General features: G+C 45.6%; 1 protein-coding gene across 1 annotated transcript; it reads right to left on the bottom strand.

Annotated features, from left to right (window-relative positions):
- Window positions 1-3,642: 3,642 nt before the first annotated feature.
- LOC127196161 (small cysteine and glycine repeat-containing protein 6-like) lies at window positions 3,643-4,444 on the bottom strand. The gene has a single exon (XM_051153714.1). The coding sequence runs from the start codon at window positions 4,442-4,444 to the stop codon at window positions 4,118-4,120; it is 327 nt and encodes a 108-aa protein (XP_051009671.1). The 3' UTR covers window positions 3,643-4,117.
- Between the last annotated feature and the right edge of the window lie 11,796 nt (window positions 4,445-16,240).

Raw genomic sequence — 16,240 nt, forward strand, 5'->3', positions numbered from 1 at the left:
CGGTACTAATTAGCTCCTCCTCCTCCCAGAGGAATGCCCTCTGGGACCTTTGCTCTCCTGGGACTCCACCCAAAGTGCAGTGGAAGGTGCAGGATGTCCCATATTCCAGTTCTTGTCTCAGATCTGTCTCCACCCAAGATGACGGTCAGAGCATGTGATCCTTACAGGGCAAAACCCTGCAGCTGCACGTGATGGCCTCACCTTGAGTCTAAGTTCACAGCTGCCCCGACCTGGTCAGTAGACCAGCTTTAGTATCTTACCACGCTTGCAGTAGTTTGGCCTCCAGCATCGCATGTGCACAGCAGGAGCACTGTGCCCCGGGGAGCTGGCCAATGAGACTAACACCCGTGGTCCTGGCTACTTTCAAGGCTGAGGTGCGATACAATTTCAGCCTGCTCCTGTCTCGGGGGGGGGGGGGGGAGGGGGGTGGGGGGGGGCTCTCCATGCACATTGTGCACAGGCAGGCAGACATGCAGACAAAACACTCATACACAGTAAAAACAAACAAACAAACAAAAGAAAACAAACAAACAAAAACAACTTCCATGTTTTCCAGAGCCTTGAGCTCCATGCTCTGAAGCGTTAGTGAGCATCCATTTGAAAAGAGCACCCACACTGCCTCTCAGGCAAGGTGTCTGGGGCTAAACAGAGAAAGAAAGTCTTTCTATTCACACAGCTTCCTATCAGCACAACAAAAACATATTCCATATTAACATGACCAAATAGAAACTTTGCACCCACCCGTGGGTCACATAGGGCGAAAGTCACGAAGAGCCGCAGCACCCGCAGTCTAAGTGAAGCCGGCATTCAAGACAGAGCCCTGCACTAACTTGGGTATGAAACCTTTCCTCTCTCACCAGGATTTTTCAGGGGACACAGCACAGGAGGGGAAGCAGCTGACAAGGCAAGGTTTATGCCTTAAACACGGAGCTCTGATGGTCCACTAGCTCCACTTCCACTCTCAATGCACTTTTTCATTCCTTTCCTGCAAACGTCTTTGCAGTGAGTCTCCGGTGAGAGAACGCTATCACTATAGTTGCACAGGCCAAGAAGGAATGGCTGCTACTTTGATTCCAACACTCTTCCGACCCTACAGGGGCACCTTCTGCAAACCTCCATAGCCTGCTCCCCTCCTCCACAGGCCAGGCCCCATCCTGCTCACCCGGGGCTTCCTTAGGATAGATGGCATAGGTCTCATTTCAGCTACTTGCCAGGCTAGCAGTTCTGTGTTCAAAGTAATCCTTTGCGTAGAAAGCAGCAGGCCTCCAGTCTGCCAGCTTTTCACCATCCAAGCCCACATTTACAATGAGCTACAAGCCACTCCCTCCTCCCCGTCTGCGCTCCTAACGAGTCATTCAGTTGATTTCGCTAGAATTGCATTCTTTCAATTCCTTTAGACTGAGCAGCTCATTCCCTCATCACTTTGTAGTCTGCTCAGACGGAACACTCTGCCTGAACCCTCTTTGGCCTCCCCCTTGAGATTGTTTTTCTCTCTCTACAATACCACATTTTACCCTAATTGTATAAAAGGCACAAAAGATAACCAGGCAGAGTCTTATTGCTTCATAAGATATTCTAAAGCACTGCTCTCCTTGTTTAATTGGCTACTTTAAAAAATAATATAACAGATCAGGACCTTGAAAATACAGTTTGTCAGACGGCCCATCCCTCAGGCATCCCACTCCCAAGACTGCCTGGATCATAAAGCCTACAGTCATCGTTGCTTTGTTCTTTGTTTTGATTTAGACATGGTTTTACTGCAGTCACACGTGTTTCTTTTTATGGACACACTAAAATTCACCTGTTCTTCTGATGTCCAGATTATGGGATGCCCTTGCCATTTTGGCATTCCTATCATGAGCATCCTTGAATGTGCCCGCTGGAACTTACATGTCATCACTTATACACACTTGTAAGTGGAATAGTGGTTTTGTAGAAGAAGATGGACCAGGTGAGCCCAGGCAATGGCTGGGTCCCAACCAGGATTCACTTTTGTGCATTTCACGGTGCATATCCATGTCTGCATACCCGTGTCTCACATGGAATTGGTGCTTGCCAACGGTACACGGAAGCAAATTCAGCTACTTCATAGTGTTCTCCGATTCTTCAGATGCACGTAGACGTGCCAAGGCTGCCGGAAGTAACAACCATTAGCACTCTGCCTTTCTCGGAGTCAGCACCCAGCACTATAGTCCTTTATCTTCTGAGTGCCTCTGAGAAGAGCTGGGGTCAGGCAGAAAGGACCCATTTCTTCTCTGTATGGAGCCTCCCGGTACTCACATTTATTGCGTACTTTTTGAGCCTGGACCCCGCACTGGCCTCTTCTGTGGTTCTCTCTAAAGCAGTAACTCTGACTTGTAGATTCTCTGAGCGCAATGCTATGGAGAAGGGGGAGGGGTAAGAGAACGCCTGGCCCTGCCCCTCCCCCCGCCCCAGCAGGAAGCAGTGTGAGTGGTTCTGAAGGCCCAGGACAGCTGCTGACCTAAAGGATGGCTCATCTCCCATCCCACACGTTTTACAGGGAACACTGCGGCACTCAAAATGAACAGTTTGTAGAAGGGGGACGCAGTGCATCCAGAGCATGAAATGATCAGTGTCACACGTGTGCTTTCACTTCCGGGGATCCGCAATGTGACACAAAAGCTGCTTTTTATGACCTCTTAATGTTGATGGCGGTTTTTTTGTTTGTTTGTTGCTGTTTTTGTAGGGATTACTGTGTTGTCTAGGCTAACCTTGAACTCCTGGGCTCCTGTGATCCTCCCTCACAGGTGCCACGTGATTTTTTTTTAACCTATAATGGGCTATAATCACACCTGTTTTTAGCAATTTCCATCTCTTACTAGCAAATTTATTTAACTATGACTATCTTGTGGTCATAATCTAGCAGAGAGACAGTTAATAAGAACTGGGGAGAGGATGGGGGTGGGGGAGGGAGGGTAAAGATCTCCACTACACTGCAGCCTAGTATTTGTGTATGTATTTTGTTCATGTGTATTGCATTTATGTGTGTAGGTATTTGTGTACGGGTATGTGAATACCAGAAGTCAGCATCATGTCATTAACAATCACTCCAACCACTATTTTTTAAAATATTTTACATATATGCTCATGTATATGCATATGTGTGTACATATGGGTACACATTTTTGTGTCCACATGAGACGTGGGAGGGGGGGGGATCACTCTCAATCACTTTACATCTTTTTTTTTTTAAAGACAGGGTTTCTAGATGAAGTCAGAGCTCGCTGACAAGGATCCTCATCTCTGCCTTCCAGGTGCTGTAAATAATGTACACACAATCATGCCTTGCTTTTAGCATGGGTGCTTGGGGCCAAAGCAAGCACTTTATGCACTGAGCCATCATCCCAAAACCATGTGATCAAAAAGGAGCCTGTTAGTGGAACGAAGCTAAAATGAGCCAGACACCAGCTGCTGCTGCTGAGCTTCAGATGTCGCAGATCACTTGGCCTCAGACACCGAGATCGGAATCTGCTAGAAAACAGCAATGCAAGGGCAGAGAGACAGTGTTTCAATGTGACCCCACTGATGGAACCCTGGGGTCTCTCCTGACTTATGTAAGAGAGTAGGTAAAGGCACCAAATCTTTACAATGCTGTGAAACCCTTTAGCAAAGACTCTATCCATTCTACATCTGTCTTGAGCCAACAGCAGGAGATTTACTTTTCTGAGTTTAGTTGCATTTTTGGTTAGACACGCCGGAATGAGAAAAGAAACAGAGAGATTGACAATTTTATGTCGTTTATTAGGAGAAGACTATCTTAGTTTCACAGAAATGAAACCCTTAGCTGAGGTACAGTGTGTGGAAGCTACAGGGAGAGGGGAGGTGGGGAAGAGAGGTAGAAAGAAGCATTCAAGTGGAGGAAATCAAAGGATATAACATTGAGAATCAACATGCTATTCTGTTGAGTTCATGCTCAGGTTGGTTGTTTATAGGCAAGCTCCTTCTTGGCATTTTCACTTGGAGACAGACCCTTAGCAACCAAGGCATATGGACGAACTCTTGTGCCTTGAGTCACAGTGGACAGGCGAAAAGAGAGAAAGTCTTATGAACCAGACAGTTACCTGCTGCACATTCCCAAGGACCAGGTTGAGTCCTCTTAGCAGCAGCACTTCTTGCAGCAGCACTTCTGCTGGCAACAGCACTTCTGCTGGCAACAGCCCTTCCCACAGCCACAGCCACAGCCACAGGAGTGGCAACAGGTGCGACGGCAGCAGCAGACGACCACAGGTTTGCAGCAGCTACAACAACCACAGCAGCCACCACAGCCACCACAGCCACAGCCACCACAACCACAGCCACAGCCACCACAGCCACAGCCACAGCCACCACAGCCACAGCCACCACAGCCACAGCCGCCACAGCCACAGCCACCACAGCCACAGCCGCCACAGCCACTGCAACTGCCACAGCCACAGCAACCCATGTTGTCAGTAGAGAGGACTCAGGTACAGTGAGGAAAGAGACTCTAGAGAAGAGATGGAGGTGTGATGCCTCCTTCTCTGCGGGGGGAGCTCCTTATGTACCCCCTCCATAGGGAAACAGCAGCACACATGACTACTTCCTTGTTGTTTGGCTTAGTTGTCACGAGAGACTCTCCAATGTGTTATTTATTGCCCTTTGGAATGCCAGTTAGATTTATTAGATCACTTCTTTTGTTCCTTTTCCTAGGTCATGTGCCTAAAGTGACAGAAAACTGGCATCCATGGGCCCACTGAGAAGGTCCACATAGTACCACGTGCAGTGTTTCAACTGGTGGTTTCACATCTGAAGGATACGTGACCGCCATCAGGAGCACCACCCAGTGTCTTACTTCCCCCATTTTCTTACTCAAAACTGCAAAAAATGAAAAGTCTCAGGTACACATGTCATTGTCAGACAACTCAAATAGCCCTGACAGAGCTTGTCCACTGTGCAATGGGAGACCGGCCTCCCTCTTCCTACATAATTACAGCATGAGCCACTGTTCTAATATTCAGTGTGTTTAACCATGTGATTGTCTAGAAAACATAAGGAATCTATAACAGTCCATGGTCTATTTTCTTTTTATAAGCTCCTGCTGAACTTTAAATAGGTAGAGACCTTATGTTAGAATGAAAACTGAATGTTTGAAAATTGTATCAATTAATATCCAAAAAGAAAATATATGTGTCAATCTATTGGTCCTCAATGGTAGACACATAAAGAGAAATAGACAGGCACGGGGTCGGGGGGGGGGGGGGGGGAAGAGGGGTGGTCAGAGTGATAAAATACCATATTTAAAGAAATGTCACCTCAATGGACTATTTGGTCCTATACTGAGTACTATTTATAAAAATCAAATAACCATCCATTTCAGCTTTTACTAAAAAAAAAAAAAAGTGATACAGGCATGTCAGAAGTAACATGAAAGAGTTAAATTGCCACTGATCTGAATATAAGCTAACATTGCCTGTCAAAAAGGAAGTCCTGTGGAGGAATTAATAAGAAACATGGAGAGGTCCAGCAGGAGCAGGAGTGGCCCTGCTCCTGTGAAGTGGAACTGAGGAGAGGGCGGTAGCAGGAGGAGCATGGAAAGAATGGAAACACGCAGACACGTTTAGTTCCTTAGTGTTTCAGACGTGTTCCAGATCACCAACGTGGGCAGCAGCAGCCAGCTGCAGTCGGTCTGATAGAGGCAGCTTCACCACCCAGCTTTGAAAGACAAGCCAGACAAGGAACACAGGGCTCAACTTCAGGAGCTGGCAGCAGGAACGAGGGAGGGACCCCCACACATTGCGGTTGCCTACTTGAGGAATACTTTCCTTTTAAGCAAGTTTCTGCCAACTATACTGCTTTAAAGCAACAGATGGAAAAATGCTGTGGGGAGGTTAAACATGACAGCAAGGTGGTTTTTTTTTACCTTGGTACTACTGACTATGAACTACAAAAATTGCTTTTTATGGAGGACTGTCTTGTCTGTGTAAGACGCTGAGTAATATCTCTGACCCCAACCAGAAGTGAATACAACCTCTCCCCCGGGTGTGACACTTGACAGTGTCTCTGCTACATGAGTCCCAAAGGCAAAATAGTCCCCTGCGATTCTGATCCACTATTCTGTCAATGTGTAAGGGGAATATCGAATAGCACAGCAACACAAGGGGAAAGTGACATTTATAATTAGCCATCAGAAGCATGCATCTGAATTTGATATTTAAAAAAATTCTTCTTTCTCTTAAATTTTTGACGAGGCTTCCTGGAGTCCCTAATGATGGGTGCTAAGTTGCTTGGTGTCGGATGGAAGGAGGAGAGGGGGCTGTTCTCTCTCTTACTTGCATTTGGTACCATTCTCCCCTCCTCACAGACAGAATGTGTCCTATAGAAATTGATCTCTGCTGTCATCTGGATGATTCTCCTCCTCCTCCTCCTCCTCCTCCTCCTCCTCCTCCTCCTCCTCCTCCTCCTCCTCCTTTCTGCTTGTATTCCATAGGAACTTGAGTTGCAAGGAACTCTAGTTTATTTGAAACATGAAGCCAGCTGGTGCTGGAGGATCTGCATTCTGTTAGCCAACCACCCTCGAAATACATGAGAAGAAAGGGGGATATCTTTAGCCAGTCTGGAAAGTTCACTTTGAAATACATCATGACAAGTTCTCCAAGCCCACAGTGGCCTTGCTCAGCGCTTTCCTGTGAATCAGTGGAAACGGGGAGATGGCTGACATCCTAACAGAAGCTGGGGTGTGTGAGGGTTAAGAGCAGTCATCATCAAACCCCTACCCAGATCTAGCCAAGGGACAGAACATTCTCCACAGTTAAGTGGAGACTGGGGACTGACTTTCACACGAACTCTGGTGCCCCATATTTGGCCATGTCCCCTTGATGGGGAAGCCTGACGGCACTCGAGGAAGGATAGTAGACTACCAAGAAGAGACTTGATACCCTAGCATCATATTCAGGGGAAAGCGGTTCCCCTCAGTCACAGTCATAGGGAAGGGGAATGGGGTGAAAGTGGGAGGGAGGGAGGAATGGGAGGATGCATGGGATGGGATAGCAAATGAGATGTAATATGAATTATTTTATTTTTCAATTAAAAAAGTAAATAAATAAATAAAATTTAAAAAATACAGGTTCCCTATAAAATAGGACATAAAATATATAGATAACGCCAATATAAGTTAAACAGTCAAAGAAAAAAAAAGAGCTTTGCCTCTTTGTAAGGGGACAGCAACATCTCTCCATTAACCATAGAGGAGGTGAGGACAGGGTCCTCTGAAGCCCAGGGAGAGATAGGCACAGCAGGAGCTGAGGAATGCTGGTTACGTGGCCACTAGGTGTGTTTTTGCCAAACAAGACCACAGAAAGGTCACTGCAAACTTGAAAACTAATGTTTAAGTGTGAATAAATATTTCAGAAATGTGTTTTTACTGGAAGCATCACAGGAGGAAGCAAATACTAAAGTAAGCAAGCTTGTGGGGGTGAGGCACATTCCATAAGGAAATGCACTCAGGGTCTTGTGAATCCTCCCAGGGAAGTTGGTAGAAACAAGGAAGTGTTTACCTGCCTCCGTGGATCCAAAGATGTATTTAAGGGCCCCTTGAAGCAAAGGCCATCACACCTCCCTGTCCTCTCACAAGTAACTTTCCTCACTGCACCTAACTCCTATCTACTGACAACATGGGTTGCTGTGGTTGTGGCAGCTGTGGTGGCTGTGGCTGTGGTAGCTGTGGCTGTGGTGGCTGTGGCTGTGGTGGCTGTGGCTGTGGCTGTGGTAGCTGTGGCTATGGTGGCTGTGGCTGTGGTGGCTGTGGCTGTGGTGGCTGTGGCTGTGGCGGCTGTGGTGGCTGCTGTGGTTGCTGTTCCTGCTGCAAACCTGTGATGATCTGCTGCTGCCGCCGTACCTGCTGCCACTCCTGTGGCTGTGGCTCCTGTGGCTGTGGCTGTGGCTGTGGGAAGGGCTGTTGCCAGCAGAAGTGCTGTTGCCAGCAGAAGTGTGGCTGCAAGAAGTGCTGCTGCTAGCATGGCTTTAGCTCTGCTTCTAAGCAAAGAAATACTTAGGGCCTTGCTCACTGCATCTGGCAAGACTTTTGGCCACCCATCTTGTTTCCTTCCCTCCATGGTATCTACTCATCTTGTTGCCTTCCCTCCTTCTCATGTACCCACTGGAGATGCTTTTTCAGCCTTTGGTACTCTGAAGTTTCAGCCTTGGTTTTTTTTTTTTTTTTTTTTAACCTTTTTAATCATATTAATGCTCCTACAATTTCTTCTTCCTATTTTCCAGGACTTAGTATTCAGTATGTATATATTTGCTGTAATCTTTCTAATCTTGACTAACATATATTCTCAATATTATAGGCAAAAGCAAAGCTGTTTGTGTCAAAAATATATTTATACTATGAGCTTAACAATGAAAGTTCCTAATATGTCACACTGTTGAAGAAAATAGTTATGGCTAACTTTTTACTCTCTCATAATCTGTATTCACTAACCTCTGTCCTAACTATAGCTTGTTAATAAGAAAAACAACTCATTGTCAATAAATAAAACAAAAGTCTAATCTATTCTAATGTGTCTTTCTGGTTTGTAAAGTGGGGTCCTTTCATGGGGGAGGCCAATGGAACAAGAGAAGGTGACATTCAGACTCTAGTGAGGTTTAGTTGGTGGCTGTCTAGTCCTTATCATGTCTTGGAATACATTTTTCAATTAAGATAGAAAACAAGAAAGCATTTCCAGCTTTCAGGATCAGTGTCATGGAGGGAGATGTCAGCCCTTTACTGTGGGGACTCCATGACCTACCTGCAACTGAACAACAGCTTAAGTACTGAATAAGTCACAGCCTTACCTCACCAACACCAGCAAACAGGTGGTGAGTGCTAGATTGGGCCAGGTATTCCACTAAGCACTAGACAGCCAAAGACAAGCAAACCCTGGTCTTCACAGAGTCAGCATCCAAGAGGGAGAGGAGGAAATTAGAATCAAGTATAGCAGCTTCCCAGTGTCTGGCGTTCTTTGATTGATCGCCCTTCCTCCACTCCTATCCAGACTATGTAAATAGAGTTTGAGTACTTTCTGGAGTCATATTGTGGACCACTGACACTATGAGATTCTCAATCTGCCTGCTTGGGTGAGTTGACCACGCTTCCCACAATTCAAGAACTCAGAAACCACCCTTTGCAGCCCCCTGCCCTTGTGTGGCTACCCTCCATCCAGAATAGTCTCCTCTCCCCTGCTGCTAACAGTTGCCATTCCTACCTGCCCTAGTTTAACCTTTAACACTGCCTGGCCCCAGTGATGAGAAAGCCCTTGTCAGGTGACTTCTAAGATAACGTTCCTCTCCCTCAGAACTGCAGCCCTTCTTTCTCTTCTTCTTAAACACAAAGATTTCATGTAACCTCCCAGTGACTTTTACCAAGCTGACTATTAGACAGAACTGGCCACTTGTTTCCCCAAACCCTCCGCCCCACCCTTCCTGCATCCTTCCTAATAAGCTGTTGTGCCTCCATGGCTGTTCTTTTTCCCTGCTGCCAGCCGTCCGATCTGGCCTCTCCTTCCAACATTGGAACACCACGTCTCAGACGCTACCTACTTCCTTCCTCCCCACTCCTTCATCATCTCTCCTTTCTCCTAATTTTTGTTTCCAAGGAACTGAAGACTTTCTAAGCAACTGTAAAAACCCACATGCTTACCACATTTATGGTTTGCTGCTTCGCTCACCAAACCCCGGTCTCCAACTGCAATGTAAACTCTTTAAGGAGAGGACTAGTATTGATAGGGCTAAAGCACCGAGGAGTGACTGACAGACACATAGGATATATAATTATATTTTATATATATTTTAAAAATATAATTACATATAATTAATAAATTATTAATAAGTGAGGTTTTAAATGTGGGTTTCTTATATGAAAAAGTGGAGAACTAGTGCCGAAACTTGCCGAGACACTGGAGTCGGCGATTACCTAAGCATGGCCAGCCCCTCCCGTGAGGCTGCTCTTGCCCTTTGCAACACAGGACCCAGGTGTCATCCGCAAATGCATTACATGCCTGGGAAGTGAATCCCATTGGACAAAGATTGCCACCATTCAGTAACAGAGGAACAGAATAAACTCTCAAAATGGGAGGTCTTCTTTCAGGGCTGGGTGCAGAGCAGACGGAGACACCTTTCACCTTTCCAAGTATGTCGACCTTCCCTGGGAGAGCCAGTTTTGCAAAAACAGTGTGTAGCACAAAGCACGGAATTCTCCCACGCGCTAGGTGTGGCTGCACACTGCACAAGCAGCCTTTTTGCAAACCATGGTGGGGGTGGGGGTGGGGGGAGGGAAGAAAGCCAAAATAAATAAGTAAATTTCTTTAAAAAAAAAAAATCCAAACTAGAGATTCAAGATACCGCAGCACTATTAACCAGTTTCATTTCTGCTTGCTGCGAGCTCTTCAAAGTCAAGCAGTGTTTCTTTGGGAGACTCTTTTTTACTTCCATAAATCAATTTTTTTAAATCAAGTATTTCCATTCTAAACAGCGGGAAATCTGTGTTAAGTAAATACATTTCAATTTAAAAGCTCTTGGGAGGTGGTGTACATAGTTCAGTGGTACATACCTTATGGCACAAGGACCTGAGAACTGTTTGAGCCCAAACACTCTTAAAGCCCTAGGAAAACGCCCACTCACCCTCTTGGGGCCTGGAGGCACAGTGCTTATAAAACTGGCTTTGAAGCCAGGACGTTCTAACTTGAAATCTAAGCCTCTCTAACTGAATAGTTACTGCTTCTCTTCATTTGCAAACTGGGATTTGCAGCCTCCCTTTCTCCTGACTTTTAGTTGAAATAAACGAATTCATAGGAAAAGACAAACGGAGCTGAGGTCCAAGCCTGGTTTCCTTTCATCTTGCCCTACTACGCTGACTACGAGGGTCAGCACATTGCTTCACTTTTTAGCCCTTTACAAACTCGGATACCTCCTTTTCTAGCCTCAGGGTCAAAGACCAGGGGGCTTCATTAGCATATGCAAAGTTGGGCGTGGCCTTCGGTTCAGCTAGAGTGACCTGGTGGCCAGGTTCACCTTTACTTGAGATCGTGGACCCACGTAGCTGAAGTGCTAGATGTCCAGGGCAAGTGAGCAACACCGCTTCCATAGGTAAGATCTCCCACGGAGTATAATTAATTAAAGAAACTCCAGGAACCCTTTTCCTCTCCCCGCTCTAATTGAAGGTGGGGTCGGGGTGGAGAATGCTGAGGAGCCTGCGCCATACGCATGCGCCAGCGGGCAGACCTGCCGGCTTCGGTTTCTAGGTCGTTCTGTTGTCTGCTTCGTGTTTTGCGAGCTGGAACCCACCCAATCTGGTCTAGCCTGGATTCCTGTACAGGCCTCCGGAAGAGCAGATTAATTAGAAACCCCCATTCGTTTCTAGTACCAGCAGCTGCCGTGGTCACACTCGGCTTCCTAGGTTTTAACTAAAAAGCAATTTTAGCACAGAATGCCAAACCCCAAGCCCCAAAATGAAAACATACCTCCAAAGGAGGAAAGGAAAGGTGAACTCTGAAGTTAAAAGAACCAAGACTCTTGAGAACTATTTTAATGGAAACGAAAACAAAATCATGCAGCTATCCCGCGGTACGGAAACGTTTTTCTAAAATTGGAAAAAAAAACCTGATTATACCAAGAGACACGCACACACTGTTGTCTCCCAAGGCGAACGGCCGTTTTCGTAACATACATTTTAAATAGACCTAGACATTAACTAATTTTCCAAACATTTTTTTTTATGTTTCCTTAGTAGCAGAAATAGAAAAACATATCAACTTTGTTCAGTCAGTTTTGCTAATGGTGCAAATTCTGTGGGGGAAAATACAATTAGAGAATTTAAGAATGTCAAAGGACATCGTGTAAGCAATTTAGTTTAATGGTCCAAAGGGGTTCTGGGGAGGATACTTCATTGCAAACGTAGCAAAGAGGCAGTTTTTTTGGAAGAGTGAAGACTGTACACATCATTTCAGGCTTACTGTCTTTATGTGGCAGAGATGGAGGCAGAAGGCTAGGACATAAATGGTGAGCTATTTGTAGGTTTCTGTGTGAATGAACTCAGAGGGAACTTCGTGTTCAGCTAACAGCTTTGCTACACCATAGTCACACAAGACTCTGGCATGACTTTCAGCAACGCCTGTGGGGGGGTCTAGTGCTGGCACTTTGTAAGAAAACAATGGCCTTCGTTTATTTATTTTTTTTAATCTAACAGATATAAATAGTCAACAATGAGTTATTATTCTGCCCCCTAGCCGTTACCATAAAGATTTTTCCTGTCAACCTGGCTGAAATCTGTCCTTAAAACTCTAAGAACCCAGAAACAACTACAGTTCTGGTGGCATCTGTTCTGTGTGCCTGCATCGGAAGGGATGAGAAGTGGTAGGCTTAGCCGTCATGTACCAAGGACTGGGTGGAGTGCTTCTACGGCAAGCGCTCTTCTTACCCGAGCTGTGCACTGAACCAGACTGCCATATCTTAACAGACCTCACACACATGACTGAAGCAAAGCCGGAGCCAGGAGCAACGAACATCAGGCTCAGGTTTCAAGTTGAGCTCTTTCCGCTCAGCCACACTGCCGCAGCAGAGGCAACCCTAATAAAGAAGGGGGAGGACAAACAAAACAGAGAAGGCCCAGCTTGGGAGGGTTCGCTTGCGTCATTTAGTACAATGCTCTTCAGAAAACAGGTCACTTTGATAATACCATTCAGAGCAAAGTGGACATAGTTTTGGGTCTGTAGACCTTTCTCGTCATTTGTGTTTGGGGAAGATCTGAGCCTGGGTGCTTGTTTTATTTATCAAGACTCCATAAAGGGTATGTGTGTGTGTGGGGGGGGGTGAGCTCTGCAGCAAGTCAGCCTTCCTGACAGACTGGCTCTTAAGGAACGCCTTCCTCCCAGGTTGAAGGGGGGCTGAGGAGCAGCTGGCTGTGCTCTGTGGCTTGAAGGAGCTGAAGCGAGTCTAAGGCGGGAAGCCGGCCCCAAAGTCAGGACTCTGAAGAAAGGTACTTTGTCTATCTGAATTAATCTGAAGGCTGTCGAAGGGCCAACCTTAGGGTTCTTTATTTGTCTTATATTGGACCGGGGCTACCGTTTCTATTCTACATTTCCCAGGACAAACCCAAACTCAAAGGCAGTTTTCCATTCATATAGGGTCCCTGTCCTCATGTGAGTTAGAGTAACTGCAGTTACTGTGCCTGCCAGAAAAACTGCGGCCCTCCGTAAACTCTTTGGAGAAGGGGCGGAGGTTGCCTTTCATCATATGAGGTGTAACTTACTTTCAACAGATTTAAGTTTGCTTGCAATTAGCTCATTGAGGCATTTAATACGCCAGAAACTGTTGTCATGTAGCCGTGCCCCCTTCCCAGCTCCCTCCCTCAGAACTCTGGTCTCAGTCAACATGAAATAGTGTAGTTTTAGCCTCTTTGAGATGCGGTGGAAATGGAATTGCCCAGCATGCCCTTTTCGTGTCTGGATCCCTTTATGGAACGCAGTGTTTGAAGTTAACTTTCCTTGTTCCTTATATCAGCGAATCTTTGGGTCTGGCCTCCCTACGCTAAGTTGCACCCTATGAGTCCTTTACTGCATAACTTCGGGTAAAAACTTAGAGCCATCACCAAAACCAAGCTATAGAGAGAGCATTCTTTTTACTACGCTCCTGCATTCTCTGTGGCTCTTGTTCCCTCCTCAGCCCTACCCTAAGCAGCCACCAGTCTACCCCTTGTCTCCTAAAGTCGGTCTTGCTTGCCTAAGGCTGTGTGTGGTGGGGACCCTCTGGACTAGCATGGGGATTTACTGTTCATCCTAGTCTTGCCATAGAGAGATCCTTTAAACTGTTGGTTGCTGTCAGTTGACTAAGTAGACTGCATGGCATGTTCCTTTCCCCAGTTAGTGGACACGTCAGCTGCTTCTCATTTTCCACCATGTTATGCAAACCTGGATCTCTCCTGGACGGCTTGCCAAATGATGTTCCCAGAAGCTGGTACCACCGTGTCTTTCTGCAAGGAGAGACACGTACAAATATGTACAAATGTACAAATTCATTGACTTGAAACCCCTCCCAGCATTCGGTGGGCTTGCTTGTCATGTTTCACTTAGCCATCCCAGCAACTGTGAGTCACCATTGGCAGTTTTCATGGATGATTGCTGAGAATTCCTGAGGCGAATCTCTCTGTACTTCCAGACAGTCACATTTCTGCAAAACATTCATATCTTCTGCTCATATTTTTCATTTTCAAGACAGGGTTTCTTTTGTGTAGCTTTGGCTCTACTGGTACAAGCTCTGTACACTAAGCTAGGCTCAAACTCACAGTGATCCACCTGCCTCTGTCTCCCAAGCGCTGGGATTAAAGGTGTGTGACAGCACTGCCCAGCTACCTGCTCAAACACACACACCCCGCCCGCCCACCGCTCCCCCCACCCCCCACCCTCGCCCCGCCGAGATGTCAGGATTTTTTTTTTACATATTTTGGATGTCATTCCTTTGACAGACATTGGTATGTGATTGTTTTCTCTGGATTGATAACTTCCCTTTCCAGTTTTGGAACAGTTTCTCTGAATGAGCAACTACGTCTGGTTTTTAGGCTTTTGTATTTGATAGAAAAATAGAGGGAAAATCTATTTTTCTCTTTTTTTCTTTTCAAGGTTAGACCTTTTTAAAAAAATAGTTACCAGTTTCTTGGTCTCTAAGATCTGTTTTCTTCTGGGTAGTCCATGACAGAGTTATACTTTATATTTCGAACTTTTTTTTTTTTTTTTTTTTTACGTACAAGTAAGTAACGAGAGTGAAAGGCATTTTTAAATTTTACTAGTCACAGCCAAAATACATTAGCTGAGGCAGAAATGGGTGGATTCTTGCTCCAATTCTGATTTTGCATCGCAGGAATGGGCTGTGGAAGTAGAGCCTGCTGTCCTTTGTCCACGCCTCCTCCAGCAGCTGCGCCTTAGGCTAACCTGGCAGCTCTTTGTGTTGTTGTTGTTGTTTTGTTTTGTTTTGTTTTGACTGTTCTAGTCAAAAGTTAAATTCTCCCTGGCTTAGTAATAGGTAGTGGGAATGACACACTTAGCTTTTAGGATCTAATATCAGTTCAAAGTAAATATTTCAGTTTTTGCTAACCAGACTTCTAGCTTGTAACTGCCCAGTGAGGGAATTGAGTGGTAATGTTGAAAGCAGGGAAGGTGAGGGTTTCCGAGCCAGTCGCTGGTACAGAAGAGGATATGCATCACTCCATTAGCATTAGCATCTCCATAGATAACCTCAGGGGAGCGCTTGTCACCAGGGAGACCAAGGGATTAAGGGCTGGGCCTTGCAGCATCTCCTATCCCCATCCTAGCTGTCACTGAACTACCCCCAGGAGCTTTGTAATGTTCCCTGATAGTCAGCCAGTAAACATGTTTTCCTGAGCTCTGTAGGCCACCTGTGAGGGGGGATTGGAACCTAGTGCATATATGAACATTGCATGAAAATGTCTCTGTGTGCCAGCACAACAAAAGTTTGATTTCCCAGTTATGGCAGGGGTGAGTCCAGGCTAACTGAAAGAGCAGCCTTGGAATCAGGAAGCAACTCCTAGCTTGCCCTTGTAACCAGCCCACCCCCTCATGGATCCTGGCAAGGAAGTGGATTTTGGGTTTTTTGTGTGTTTTTTGATTTTTTTTTTTTTTTTTGCTTCATGCTTGTGAAAGAAGGAGAACCTTACTTTCTGGGATGTTGTGGGATTGAGATGTCAAATGAGGTTATCTTGAAGTCAACATGAAAATGGAGAATTCCAAATATTAGTGCCTGCTTTTTAGGAAAGGACATTTTAAGGCAGTGGTTAAAAGTAGAAAAAATGCATAACAGGGTAATGATGTGAAGAATACAAGATTAGACTGCAACACCAAGGAGTGTCAGCATGTAAGGGGCAACATAAAGACATTTTCTCTAAGTACTGAAACAAAACTTGTGACGAGTCATCTACCCAAATGTGAACACTGTTAAGACACAAGTAAACCGTACATCTTATTAGAGATAGTTATGGGCTGGTTTTGGTTTTGATGTTGTTTTATGAAGTAGGATTAGATGCACCAGCAAGGGAATTCTCATTTTTTGTAAAGCTACAGTGTTTCACATATCTGGGAGCAGAAACCAGTAAAATACAAGTTTCTTTAGGTGGGAATGTGGAAATGGACCCAAAACAGGGACAGAGTCTGGGGACGGGATGGTCAAGTGCTGAAAGGTCCAAGAGCTGCAGCTGTTGCTTTTTGCACAAGATAAA

Source organism: Acomys russatus, chromosome 12 (assembly GCF_903995435.1).
Source record: "Acomys russatus chromosome 12, mAcoRus1.1, whole genome shotgun sequence".
Lineage (NCBI taxonomy): Eukaryota > Metazoa > Chordata > Mammalia > Rodentia > Muridae > Acomys > Acomys russatus.

What these genes read in the sequence shown, in the direction of transcription:
- LOC127196161 (XM_051153714.1), bottom strand. Translation starts at nt 4,444, where the DNA reads ATGGGTTGCTGTGGCTGTGGCAGTTGCAGTGGCTGTGGCGGCTGTGGC.